We start from the raw sequence: 15,047 nt of genomic DNA on the forward strand, positions 1-15,047 counted from the left end.
TTTGTAAATATGAATTGGGCAAGTTTTTAAAGAATTTGGCCCAAAAATTTAAACCAAAAACATCTACTTTGAAGTGTACCTGTGAGGCGAGTCTTCTCATAGACTCCTCTTGTCGCCGCCTCATCTCGGGGGTGCCGGGGCAACTACCTCCACCCAGCGTACCGTGCGTGGGTTGTGGCTGGCTGAGAGGAAGTCCCTCGCCATCTGGGCGCACATAAATATTCGCAATTAAAAATTAAACAGAAAAAAAATGTAGGAAAAAACAAATATTTGGAGAATTTATACGTTTGGGTGAGGCCTGCGGGCTGTCAGAGGCGATTTGGCGCATGCGCGTGCCGTGGCAGCTGAGTGCCACCAGGCGGGAGATGATGGCCGTCTTGCCGAAACCGATGTTGCCCACTACTATTACGCCGCGGCTGCTGCCGGGGCGATTGAGGTGGCCGTCGATCTCCTGGAAGAGCCACTCGCGGCCAGTGAAGACGGAGTCCACGGTGATGGACGGCACCTCGAAGAGAAGCGGCTTCAGGGCGATGTCTTGGGGCCGGTACGGTGCAAAACGCACTGCTGGCACGGCAAAGAAAAGGAATATTTACTAGGTTGGACGGGTTTTGATCAAAGTTGAGGTTTAGGCATTTGTTAGGACATTCAAAAATGATTCAAGGTTTGGCCTCAATTTGGCACAATAGACATTTTTATTTGATATTTATTAAGAAGAGAGAATTTTCTGCTAAAATTTGACTACTGTTTAGAATTCTAACTGGCTCTGTCACTTTAAAAATAAACAACAACAAAAACATGCTATGTGTTTTAAATGATCGTTGTTATTTTTTTAAGCCTTATTATAGGTGGTCATTCCTTAAAATTAGTCTTAATAATTTTTTGGGGGGAAAAAAAGTCTTACTTTACAAGGTCATTTTCTGGGGGGAAAAAAGTCTGACGACATTAGATGGTCATTTTTTTGGGGGAAAAAGCCCTACAAAGAAAATTGCTGTTTCTTCATGTATTACTTTTGGAAAAAAATATATTTTAGCATGGGTTTGAGCCCTCAATCTTTGAGGGGAGCATTGGGACACCGTAAGACACAATGAGACATAAAAGTGAACCTTATAGGACAATAAGGGGACAAAATATGATACTCTGGAATGAAGGTATTTTCCAAAAGGTACTTGCAGAGAAAACTAGGACATGATGGAGCAATACGAGACACAATAGGGGACATTATGGGACACTGAGGAGGTAAAAAAAAGGAACTTACGTGACTGTGACTGCCAGGCATGGGAGTTGTTAGCGGAAGCTGGGCAAATAAACAAAGGACAAAAAAAAGCTTTTTTAGTGGGATTCAAATTGTGTAAAAACAAGATAAAGCAGCAAATCTATTCGTGTCACGGAATGTCAACACGGTGGGAGAAATATGACGTCGCTGTTTTTTTCCCACAGAAGAGCGAAATGAGGGGAAAAATAGCGTTTTGTTTTGACTCACTGAGAAAGGGCGTGTTGGGTTGGGTGATAAAATGTGCACAGTGCTATCCTCTGTTTTCACATTTTACGCAGAGGGTGGTGTGCTTTCAATGTTTATTTGCCGTGAGCCTTAAAATAAAATGTGCGCATCCTCCCTGACTGATTAAAATCTGATGGAATGACTTCACATTTGTGTATTTTTTTGTACTGTACACATATGCTATGTATGTGGTTTTGAGGTCTATTAAAAAAAAACTTTGCAGGGGTGTGTGTCTGTAAATAATGCAGCCTTTATGCAAAGTGTTTGCCTAAAGTACATTAGCGGGTCCATTGCAAATGGAATACAGTTAAAAAGCCCCGGCCGGCTAAGTCCAATAATGAGCCTGCATTTACGCTTGATGGTTTTCCTTGGTCACGCAGTAGTTTGCTCTTTGTGTGTCTCTGAAGTGCTGCTAGTTCAATTTCCAGGAATTCCAAGAAGAGGGAAGACTGCACCAAACTAACACTGATGGAACTCTCTTCAATTTGCAAGCAACTGAAAAGTATAATCAGGGTGATTCAGTTTTAATTGTGGCTAATGTAACTGTATTGTTTTGAGCAGATAGGCCCTGCCCCACGATGTTGCCTGCTAATATATGTATTGCAATGCAATACTATAAGATTGAATTTGTAATATTACAAGATTAAGGATGTTTTGTGCCTTAATTTTTGGGGGGGTGAAAAGGAAAATTAGACTTTTAGAGAAACAAGGTCTATATCAACACAGAATGACCTTTGGCATAACAACAGGGGAAAAACTAATAATGACAAGATTAAAGTCATTATATTTCTTATTCTTACATTATTTGAACAGGAAGTTTTTCAACTTTTGGCGACGTAGAGTTGAAACGAGCCGTCTGAACTTGACATAACTAAAAATAAACTAGCAGCCTGGTCTTATTGAGTTCTTTTGGTAAAGATGGATGCGTCAATATCATCATCATCATCTTTAGAACACTTCCCAAATGCACCTTTTCGCACCCTCGGGTGACATTGAGCAATCTCGCCCACCACCTCCGCATCCTCCATGGCCGCCACCGCAGAAAGCTCGGCGGCCAGACATTTGAATTATTCACCAGGTGACGATGACTCACGGTAGCAGAGCGAAGAACACGAGGAAGGAAGAAGGACCAGCCGGCTAGTCACAGTCGGAGACCTCAACCATCAAAGTTTACGAACATCCACCTCACTAGTTAACACCCCCCCCTGTGACTCAATTTTCCCATTCACGTGTATACACTCACCTCTCATGTCCTGTCCCGAGCGGCCTGGCCCGCAGGTGGTGCTCTGTCTGGGCATCCGCAGTGAAGTACGCAAGGGGGCGTGTCTTTGTTCGTCCAGGTAAGCCAGGTCTTCCAAGTGAGCTGAGCTAGTAGCTGTAATCAAAAAAAAATAAATAAATAAGCATTTCAAGCAATATAAAACAGAATTTGACAGATTGCACAACATAACGTGTCCAGTCTAAATTCAACTTGTGGAACATTGCAAAATTAATCTTAAGAAATCAATGATGCTCAGTTTCAGTGGAAACAACAACAAAATGAATGAATTATTCTTCATCATTTCTAAGTGAATCATTCACGGAAGATAAAATTTGCCCTGGGAGAAGATCTGGATTGGATAAAGGTTCTGTTTTCTTGTCACATGCTGATTTAGTTGCTATTTTAACGTGTTATGAGCTTTTTCAAAATGTTCAAAACTCGCAACATGTCGTCTAACACAACAAAAAACAACTGTAATTAATCAATTATACACAGCATGGAAGTTTGAGTCTTAGTATTTTTCTACTTAAAGTGGCTCCTTTAAATTTTAACAACTAAATAGTTCAATCTAATGCAAAACATGAATAGCACACACAATTTAGTGTTAGTCAAAGCAACTTTGTTGTAATTGACGTCTCCCTAGCGCCCCATTTTTCGTCGCAAACCCTTTAAACATTCGTTAAACTACGCTCAGCTTAGGCCAAGATTTAGTGCAGCCCATCTGTCTTGGACACGTGCACCCGATTGGTTCACAAATGAGGAAATTTCGAACAAAATTTGTCAAAAATAGACGCCTGGAACTCATTCAAATTGACTGCTTTCAACCAAAATGGCGGTGTTACTTTCCAATTCCAAGCATGGGTGACTTTTTTACGTGTCTTGATATTCTAGCATCAAATCCGGTAGCCATTGGTGAAACAGCTGCTGGAGGCAAATTGTAAATTAAAGCAAGCAGAGATGACTAGGTCCCTCCGACCCCATTTTTTATGGCAAATGGACCAATCATCATCATCTAACTTTGACACTATTCTCAGCCCACATTACACATCGGCTTGGAAATGAAATGTGGCCCATCTGTCTTGGACAGAGATTCCAATTGTGGCTCATTTAGGCGAATTCCCTCGTTGAAGCTGGCTGATTTCCTGCTCAATCTGGAGCATTGATAGTTTTTCATGCATCATTTTATGATTGACATCCTCCCAATTTTGTGTCAATCACTGAGGTAGGCTAATTTTTTTTTTTCATTCTGAATATTAAAAAAATAGCATCTAAAATCAGGGGTGGGCAAACTTTTGGGCCCGGGGGTCACACTAACTTTAAAAATTTGACAGATGGGTCAGCATAAGATATGATACATATAAAAAAGTGCATCTGTTAACAGTATATATGAAACATAAAGAGGAAAAAAAGGACTAAAGTATTAACATACTCATCACTCATCATTAAAGTAAAAAGTATAAAGTACAAAGTAAAATGGAATGTATTAAGAAATATTAGAATGTACTTTAAAAAAGATAAAAGGGGTATAAAACACAAAAAAATAATAAGAGAGGACAGAACTACTGCTAAAAAAATAAAATAAATTGGTGGGCCGGATTAAAGAGCCTGACGGACCGAATGCGGCCCGCGGGCCGTAGTTTACACTCCCCAAAAAACTAGGGGAATTGGCCAAAGAATTCCCTTTTGTCGCCGTCTGTCACCCGTCAGATTCCTCTCAGGATTAATTAGCCGTACAAACAAATGTCTTATTCATGAAGGCCGCCTCTGGCTGATGATTGTTTCACGGCAAACGTGCGATGAGATTAGATGGCGGCGGTAGACATGAGAGATCTTTGCAGCCCAACCTTAAAACGTGACAAACGAACAGGAGGAGCCCACCACTCGTTTTTTTCCTGAAGGAATGGATTAGTGTTGAACAAGTAAGACAGCATTTTCTCCTCCTCTACTTCTAAAACAAACTCAAGTGAGAGTCACAGTGTCCCTTCCGGGCTTGCCGATACACTTGCGATTAGATCTAATCTAATCTTAAATACTCAGACGACATCGATCAAGTTGTTGTCCTCAAAAAACCCAGGCAAACTTAGAAAAGCTTGTAGACTTATCGGCCTAAACTCACAAATATCAATCAATCCAAGCTTTAACTTAAGTACAAAGCTAAGCCATCAATTACAATGACTTAAGATTCAAATGAGTATCTAAATATGCCTTATATTAAAATGCTAAAAATAAATAAAGACGTTTTTTTCCAAAAAGTGGTATCAGTACAGTATTGGTAAATAGCCCAAAAATGGTATTGTTGCAACTCTATTTAAAATTTGTATAATCTGTATACTTAGCATTAATTAATTTTGATTGCTAAAAATTGATCATAATATGGGTTTTGATTTTCTAGTTGCCATTGAGCTCCTGCTGACTAATCAAGTGGACTCCTGAGATCTAAAAATTGTAAATAAAATCGCAACTGCAAACGTTAAAGTGTGCAGAAGGGAGGAGGGTGGGGGGCGCCTATAAGTTAGTCTCTAAGAGGAGCAGGGGGCGACATTAATCTGCTGCTAAGCCAGGGAGGAATGACTCAGGGCCACTGAGCTGAAAAGGCTCCATTTTCTCCATTTTCAATGTGAGGACTCCAATCTGTGTGCTCATCTTGTCTATCTGCAATGCAGCAGTGTGCTCGCATCACGTCCGCCGCCGCTACGCCGCCGCCGCTGTGCCAACGGGATGAGGCTGCGCCGAGGCACATTGGCGGCAAGAAAAACAAGGGTTGAGGGGGTTCGGATGGATGGAAAAAAAAAGCAGGTGCTTAGAGAGAATAGTAAAACTATGTTTGGGTAGGAGCAGCCAATGGGACGGAAGAGGAATAAACTAGTGGAGTGAAAGCAAAATGATGGAAAGGAAGAAAAAAACATGGCGAGCAACGGGGGAAAGGATAATTTACATTTAACAAATAAATCGATGTAGAAATGTACATGTAAATAAAAATTCTATTTAGTCAAAAATAATAATAATAATGAAAATCGATGAAGTAATTGCAATAAAACAAGGCTCGGGAGCCACATGTGGCTCTTTTGATGGGTGCATCTGGCTCTTTTCCTAAATATGGAAATCGCTGGTGACAGAACTGAGATATTACATCTAGAACTGCTTTAATCTTCATTTTTTTGCAGTAGACTATTCTAGAACGCATCCTCTCATTGATTGGAAACAGCATAAGAATATTTTTAAAAATATTCATTTTTTTCCACTATAAAAATGTTGAAATTACTCAAAAAAAATATTGAAAAGGCCCTCATTTACATGTATGTATTTTGACTTTTAAATTCGGAGTATGGCTCACAAAAGCAGGATTAAAACGGCTAAAAAAAGGATTAATATTGCCGTTATGTAAAAAAAAAAAGTAATCAGTAATCATATAGAATATCATAACGCCTGAATACTAATGTGAGATTGCCCCACGACTACCTGGCAGACTTGATGTGATGAATAATGTAAAAAGCAAGCATTTATTGGAGGATATCGAATAGCATTACTCCTTCAGATGGGAGCGCGGCGAGGTAACCAAGGAGCCTCCCGCCTCACTTCCTGTCTTGCCGACCCCCCCACCCTCGCACATGAAAGCGAAGCTACCTCACTCGGGGGGATAGAAGCCGTTAACGCCCGAGGCTTTTGATGTTCCGCCGCCCGCGTTAGAGTGGCCAATCGGAAGCCGGTTCTATGAAGAACCAGAAGAAGGGATTACGGAATTCTGCTGTTTCAGGCCTTCCGGGTTTTCCCATCATGCAACTTTGCAAAGTGCTTTACCAAGGAGAAAAAATGCCTCATCCAATGCTTTATGTGGGTATTTCAGAGCTGGCGAATTGGAGTAAGTGGAACTTGAAAAGGGAATTTCTCGACTTTTTTGTGCTTGGAATTATGTTTTGGAAGCTGGCTAAGGGTTTCAAACAAGGATTTAAAATGTGTTATGGTAACTATTTTGAGCACGTGTCAAAGTGGCGGCCCGGGGGCCAAATCTGGCCTGCAGCATCATTTTGTGCGGGCCGCGAATTCTAACGAATAAAAGGGCACCACAAAAGGGTAAAACAAGCAGGAAAAAACAAAGGAGCAAAGAGGTCTCCAAAATATGTCACTACTCTGAGTAAGCATATTTCAGGAAAGGAGATAAGGTTTGGGAGGACTCACCAGCCACGGAATTAGGGCGGGGCATAAGGTACAGAGGGATGGAGTGGGCCGAGTGCGAGGACATGCTCTCCAGGCTGCGTTCAGGGATCTTGTTGAGACTGTACGTGGACGCTGTCATGTTCTCGTCCACGCGATACAGGAAGGAGTCCATGCCTGATTTTTGCGACTGCCACAGCCGGAGGTTGCCTCGTGAGCCCTCCACGCCGCCTCCGCCGTGCTTGCCGCGCTCCATGTTCTCAGAGTAGCTGGTCAGAGTGGCTGTGGATGAGAGGAAGAATTGAAACCCAAAGAAAAAATGCCTTACTATACTATGTCGTTTTTTTTAAGAACATGGCAAAATGAGATGAGGTGTATGAATTGATTGCTTGGAGGCATTCTCACCTATGATGCCACTGTCCCGGCTTTCCAAAGTGGAGGTGGGACTGGTGACGGAGCCATAGGCGCACTCCCTTGTTCCCGCCTGGCCCGGCATGGCGGTGGGCAATGTGGAGCAGGGGCTGCCCGCGGGGGGTGACGCGGTGCTGCTGGTTAATGTGGAGCATGGGCTGATGCGCTGGTTCTGGGCCTGGAAAGACACACCAATTTGAAATAACCCATATGTAGGTTTTAATACTTAACCTAATGGCAAGTCACTGTTAGAGTTACTAACAACAAGAAATAAGTGTAACAGGTTGAATTTTAGCTTCAAAAATATTCAATTCTGCATCATTTCTCCAAGTAACCTTAAATTTTTTGGTGTTTAAGTGGGTGAAATTGAGGTAAAGACGGCGAGAAATCCAGAAAAATGTCTTCTACGGGGAAAAGCTGAGATTTTAATTTGAAATATAGCGTTTCTTTCCGTCCTGGAGCTTTTTCTGACACACAGCACAGGAAGAGGAGTCACTATCTCCCTGCAGTGAGGCTCCAATATCGGCTCAGGTTAGCAGACTGGGCTCTACAGGGGGGCCAAAATATGAAACAAAAGCCAAAGCCAGCCCTCACACAAGCACACATGCATTAAACATTGATGCACGTGTGCGTGAAGTGTGTGGAGGTCTTTGTAGAGAGGAGAGGAAATGTGAAGTGGTGCTCAAGGCTACATCCACCTGACAGTGTAACACACTCAATGTAATAGATTTACACATACCTGTCAACCTCGAACCATTTGTGATCTTACCAAATTTTGTTTTCGCCCTTACATATATGTATAAATACATGGAAAATCTTACCACTTTACTTTTTTGTAAAAAATCACGAACAACAAGTGAAAATGAAAGTAAACATAAACAAGGGAACAGGAAACGGAAATCACATGGTGAAAGTGTTACAAAACGAAATGTTTATCATGATCTTTTTTTTTTAGCCAATCAGAGGCGCCGGTACATATATCACTTGGCAGACATGCGTTTTTTAGCCAATCAGAGGCGCCGGTACATATATCACTTGGCAGACATGCGTTTCCGGGAAGAAACAATGGCGGATGGTGAAAAATGGCTAGAAAGTGCCTTAATTTATTTTTTTTTCTCAAAATCACCGTTTAGCGTACCATTTTCATGTGTACAGCGTACCAATATAAAAATGGGCTTTCAGTTGTACCAATTACGGCGAGAACGTACCAGTTGACAGGTATGTTTACATGACATTTACAGCACAAGCAAATACCAAGTCGACTGCTCAAAACCTCTTCAATTCTAGTCAGGCCAACTTTTTGATCTAATTTTAACTCTTTCACAACGTCATTCCTTAAAGTTCCACAATTATATGTTTTTGGAGACTACTTAAAAGTACTCAATATTGTCCAAGATGATTAAAAAATGAATTAAAGTTTCAAACTGGAGACATTTTTCAATAAAAATCCTATTTTTTTAGTGGTTTGCCTCTGCATAGTTGAAACTGTTGACAAAAATCAAAGGGTGGAATTATAACAAAAGTAAAACGATTGGAAAATGAATAACTTTTGATGTGAAAATATTAAAATACTTTTTTTTACTGGTGCTTTTTTTGTTAACTCTAATCCAATCCTCTCAATCTATCACATTCAGTAAAGTAATATAATCAAGTACCTTTAAGGCAATCAAGAAGTCTAGCCAAAAAAGTGGTGCTTTTAAAGCTTTACCACTTTCCCAATTTGTCACAAAAAAAATGGTACTTATGTGACTGGAACTGCCACTCGATAGCAGCAATCATCTTATGAGATGGCGTAGCAGATTTAAGTGCATATTGTTTTGCAAAGCAGTGTACTCGACATGTTTGCATTGTACTTGTAGAAGAGCATTGTGCAGCAGGCGGACGGCGTGAGTCACATCCCTTAAAAAAGCCGCGCTTAAATCAACCTCTCTGGCTTTCGACACCCCCGCTGTTACAGCAACACTCACTTCAAACGGTCCCATTTCACAAAGTTATCATTTCCAAAAGTACTGCAGCTTCATGCAAGAAATACTTTGTATAATAAGTCTGGTCCATGACCACATAGTGCAGTTTACATCCCACCACATTAGCAAATATTAAGTGGAATATTGACATTATAAACATAAACAGACATCTTGATAAAGCATTACAAAAGTGCATTTAGAAATCCAACTGTCTCTTTCAATGTTTTGGACCAACTAGAAAAACTTGAAAGGGGCCTGTACGACTCTAAATAATGCACGGCAAACATGAAATTGGGGAAATGACGTAGCAAAGAAGCACAATGTTTTAAGAAATTAATTTAGAAAATACAGCTATGTTTGTAATTGAACGATTTAGTGTAATGTATCAAAAAAAGTGACACCATTTGTGTATTAGGGAGGTTTTTTGGGCCGAATATCTGCTTCTAGTGAATTTCATTGCTGGCATCCAGCACCCTCAATTGAGAATCAAAACAATAAAAGTCACCAGAGTAGTAACACAAGGTATAAATCCTTTTTCTAGGTCACGCTGTATATATTTTTCTTTTGCAGTGAGGTGCCTTGGCTCAATAAAGACCCTGACATAGATAACAGTGAAATAGAAGCTAACAATCTTCCATCTATGAGAAAAACCAACATTTGACTTCAACATTGATCACTAAATCTAAGTATTCTGCCCTGCCCGATTCACCATATTAACCAGATTGTATGGGAGTAAAAATAGTAATTTCCAAAACATATTTTCAGGGTTAAAAGTAGTTATTTTCAATCTAGAGTCCCACAGAACATGGAACAATGATCTCAATTCATAGGGAGTTTTGCATAGCGTTCTGCATTCTGTCTGCAGACCTTTCAAAATAAAAGAAATGTTTCTTTCACTGGAGTGGGGGGCCACTTCAACTCACTCACCTGTCTAGATTCGGGCTCCTCCATGCTGTAGTGGGGACCAGCTGGCCCCTCGCTCGCTTTGTCTCCCAGAAGGAAGCCCAGGCGCGTCATCAATGTGTTGGCGGCCTCATCCACCGTGGGAGGGGGGCCCAGCTCCTGGCTCGACTCCCCTGTAGAAAGAGATCATTCCATGTTAGACATCATCAACACAATATTTCTTCCCATCCAACTAAAGGCAGCATCTCCACCTGGACGCATCGCCACCTCATCGCGAGAACGTTGTCCGGACGTCTTGAACAAAGTCCTAAGTGCTTTCATTCAGGAGCCTTTTCAGAGCGGTATACGTCACCCCCGACTTGTCTCTGGCGACAACACGCCTGGCGTAACGAGATACAGCGCTCACCTGTTTGACGACGCAATACAAAGCGGACTAGGCGACGCCCCTCTGTCCTGTTTGCACAGGCTCTCTCTCTCCACGGTTAAAAGCTACAAAGAAAAAGCTCCGCCTTATAAAAAGAACAAAAATAAAAAATATTCAACCTGAAATAACAACAACAGAGCGAGTGGAACTTTGACCTAAATCCTGACATCAGAATTCCCCAAATTGCAACATCAACAATGATGATGATGATGATGATGTAAAGCAACATTACTCCCAAATTTAGAGTCATTCGTTTAATGAGAGAGCTCATTACTGCTTCTTCTTTTACATCAAATGATTTTAGATCCAAAAGAAAACAACAGTGTAAACAGAATGGAGAACAAAAGAAAATATAGCAATATTAATTCAGCCTATGGCGCAGATATGCCTCTCTGAACTAAATGCTAAGACTACAGTATTCCCTTGAATTTCACAGATAATATGCACCAGAAGTACTGCTAAAATCCAAATATTTCCACTGTCAACAAAAAAGACCTTTAAAAAAAACTTAAATCTGTTCTTTTCTCTATTTAATAGGAAAAGAAGCTGCAAATATTGATGGCAACTTTGTAAAAACAAATTTTATCCACCGACACCACTCAAGTACCAAAATTACAGCATGCATGTTTTTTGACAACAAAAGTATCACTTCAAAAATGTATCTGACACCAAAAAATATTCACTTTCCACTCTAAAAACCTTCAAATTTTCTCAGCTATTGTTTTCCCTGTGGAACAAGTTTCGGGAAAACATTTTTCTATTTTCAAAGTATATGTTCCAGCACTCATCGTCTATCATATTATGTAATTAAACTGCAGTACAGCCCTCCAGGTTGCTTTAATTCTCTGGGGTGTTCCCATATGGAGTGGCTTTAATTGCAGGAGTGAGCGAGATGATCCGAGCTTAAATAAACAGCAGAAACACTCGCTTCACTACTTTTGTTGTTGTCGTTTTCTGGCCGGGCAGGTCGTACCAGACCAGCAGGTAATTGCAGCATCCGTTAGAAGACACAATAATGTCATGTCATGATATTACAACAAGGCTACACCAACACTTACTCAAGTCAAACTAACATCTAATCAATGAATCAAAAATAAGACAAAAAAAACAAGAACCAAGAAGTACATGTTTGGAAATAATTGTCATAATTCAAGAAAAATACAACAATATGTAACCAAAACCGGTATCTCTATCCACACTAAGTCAACAATTTGCAGTTTTGCTCCAAGGCGAAATGCAACCCCCGTGGATGTATCTATGCATCTTTGCAATAACCTCCAAAAATGTACTAGGGTGAGGAAAAACATTGAATTCTTTAATGCAAACTTTAAGCCCCAGTTGGAAGCCTAATGAAAACCATTTCCAGAAAATATGCCATCATCAATCGTCTTATGACATACTGCAATACTGTTAGGCATCTTGTATGATAGGATCATGCATACCAATATGGATCGCATGCACCTTATCTAGAAATTCAAACTAGTTTGACAGCCCAAAAATAAACCAAATACACCAAAATTTGGTTCTCTTAACAGGGATAAACTGACAACTAGACCTCCGCAAAACTCAATAATACCACTGAGATGTTCACATTTTTTCAATCCACTAAAATTATGATGTCCATGTCATTTACAAAGACAATTTAGTTGATGTCTGTCACATCAAACTGCTTGCCTGTACTTGTGATGAACCATTGAGTTAATGAGCTCACTAATGATCCGCTAATATAGAACCAGTTTGCGATATGTGGCACTATTGTCAACGCCGCCTTACGTGTCGCCTCCATTTCACATTCGGGACGCAAAAAATCATCAAGCAAACTTGTCAGCAGATCAAAGTGAACGCCATCCCATCACCGTGACGCCTCCAGGCTCCCTAATGACCCGAACCGACGTATGAAAACATTGCAGAATCGCACCCGCTAGCACGCACACGAACACACTCTCCCCACCCGCCGGATTCCTGAGCTGCAAAAAAAAGGGGAGACAGATGGTTACCATGGCAACTATCTTCCACCGCGCAGCTAGGAATGCGTGCCCGTGCATCCCGGGGAAAAGCGGATTAATAACAGGGAAAAGTCACCTGGCCGCGTTCGAATTCAGAGGACAAACAAGTCGGACGCTCGGTGCGCTTTTCCCACAGCCAGAATGAATCCCATCGCTAAAGATAATCGGGAACGTCAAATTCCTCTGATGTTATCTTCTCCAAACTTCTTACTCACATCTGCAGGTTTAAGACACGGATAGGATAACCCCCACCGGCCGGATCGGAATGCCTAGCGTGCCACATCTAGCCCACATGCCTTACATTTGACACCATCCGTTTCCATTACTATTGTGTTTAGCTCCAGTTCCTCAAATACAATAAAGTCAACATTAATACATCACAAGATCAATTTTAACAACATTTAAAATTAAAATCCTATTCAACCTTCAGGATTTCAATTTAATAGATTCCACAACAGTTTTGTTTACAAACATAACGTATATTATTTTTACTACTTATCCTAAAGGTATTTATGTTGAGGCTCAAATGCAAATATATAGCAGTACTATACATAATACCATTTGTGTACTTCTTTAGCAAAATGTCCCAAAGTGGATTTTCCTGTTCTACTAAGTGAGTTTCAGCAAAAGGCTGCATTTAGATTTGGTTACACTAAGACGCCTTTTTTGGAAAAAGAATAGCATCGACGCTTGGCTATTGACGTTGGAGAGGAGCCGTCTCATTGTTACTCGGCACCAATGTGGCGTGGAAGTCTGGATATTGAAATTCTGTCAGTCATACTTAGGTTTAGATTGACTGCAAAGCTGCCGCACGCACGAGAGCTGGAACAAAACAGTCTCATTAATCAGCTTTTCGCATATCGACCAAACATCCCGCAATCGGATCAGTAGATGTTGTCGGCACTTTTTCCTGATATTACCTCAGAGACCTTTATCTAAAAATATAAAAAATAAAGCCATCATCACTGAACTTACATTTGACAAATATATATTAAGGACATGTAAGAATTATCTTAAAAAATAATAATAAACTGAACAAATATCCTAAAAAACAATGGACAATTAAAGGAAATCATTAAATATTTGAAAATCAGAAAAGGAAAACAAAAATAATAAATTGTGGACAATTATTTTGAATACACTATCAATTTAAAAATGAAAAATAGAATTGAAATGAAAGATAACATTTTCACATCAATCTAAAAAATGAATAAATAAATCCTCTTATTTTTTAAAATAATTAATGTCATCTAATGTATTTACTTTTATTTAATATTATTATTATATTGTATAAGGATTTTTTAGCCCAAGCAGATTATATGTCTAACACCATCAATGCTAGTCAACGAGTTAATACTATTTCCATAATCTCATGTATTCGACCAATGCTATACTTTTTATATGTAAATTCAGCCATGTTTTTTTTTTCAAGTGTCCAGCAGCAACACAAGCCCTCAAAGCACACAGTCACACTCACATTGTGTCTCGCCAGCTTCAATCCGAAAGCCACCAACTCCTGTTACATTCATTCTTAAGCCAATTTTTCGTGCCGGAAAAAGCTCTGAGTCACGTCTCTGAGCAAAACGACTCCACCGAGCGTCTTTTAAGTCGCCAGATAAAAAAGCACGGCGAGCCAGCAGGTGTTTAAGTCGACACCTTGCCGTGACAAGTGCCAAGGGATGGCGGTTAAGAGCTAAGGTGTCCATCTGTCCGCCAAATAAAAGCCATCCTCAACCCGCGACAAAGCCGCCGAGCCGCCGTCCAGTTCGGAGTGAGTCGTATTTTTTTTTGTATCGGCTCAGTGGCGCCGTTGATTACCTTTCCCAAAGCGTCATATTTGCAGAAAGAGCTCAGGCATACTCGCCTCGCCTCGATTGATATCACTCAATTTGGGGACTGGATAAATGATATATTTAAGAAAATGACAATCCTTCAGAAGCAATGACGTTAACGGTTAGAGTTAGATTCACAAAAGGATCACATTATTCATATGATATGATCTATGGAGTTTAAAGAAATGAGTCAAGGATGTTTGATTATATTCCAATTTGAATGAGAGTCGGCGCTAAAAAAAAATTGATGAATTGAGTAAAGAAAAGAAAACTATATCAGGTAAGATACTAAAAAACTATATCGAAAATGCATGAAAACAAACTAATGCGATTTTTTACCTGCCATTTAGAACAAATCCTAAAAAAAAATGTAGGAAAATGTTGCTACAATTTTAAACAAAACCAAAGTAGAACTATTTCTGAAAAACACAGAACTAAAAAGGTAGTATGTTTCAAAAAACAAGTATTAAAAATAAATCTTAAAAATGCTATAGGGGAAATTCCAGAATATAAAGACAAAAATGCACAAAATAAACAAAAATGAACATAAAATATGACACATAACACAAAACAGACACATAAGAAGACACTAAACA

At 40.0% G+C, this 15,047-nt stretch overlaps 1 protein-coding gene across 4 annotated transcripts in view; it reads right to left on the reverse strand.

The window, feature by feature from the left end:
• The window catches only part of tanc2b (tetratricopeptide repeat, ankyrin repeat and coiled-coil containing 2b), a 60,572-nt gene that overhangs the window by 13,322 nt on the left and 32,203 nt on the right, over positions 1-15,047 (reverse strand). For 2 of the 4 annotated variants that reach the window (XM_077738203.1, XM_077738205.1), the window contains 7 exons: positions 10,214-10,362; positions 7,317-7,500; positions 6,936-7,193; positions 2,742-2,873; positions 1,256-1,294; positions 286-561; positions 80-204 (listed from right to left, as the gene is read on the reverse strand). In XM_077738203.1, the coding sequence (XP_077594329.1) occupies positions 80-204; positions 286-561; positions 1,256-1,294; positions 2,742-2,873; positions 6,936-7,193; positions 7,317-7,500; positions 10,214-10,362 (1,163 nt within the window). Of the gene's footprint in view, positions 1-79; positions 205-285; positions 565-1,255; positions 1,295-2,741; positions 2,874-6,935; positions 7,194-7,316; positions 7,501-10,213; positions 10,363-15,047 lie in introns of all 4 variants that reach the window. The other 2 variants (XM_077738202.1, XM_077738204.1) reach the window with 1 other exon arrangement.

Source organism: Stigmatopora nigra, chromosome 18, assembly GCF_051989575.1.
Source record: "Stigmatopora nigra isolate UIUO_SnigA chromosome 18, RoL_Snig_1.1, whole genome shotgun sequence".
In the NCBI taxonomy this organism is placed as follows: Eukaryota; Metazoa; Chordata; class Actinopteri; order Syngnathiformes; family Syngnathidae; genus Stigmatopora; species Stigmatopora nigra.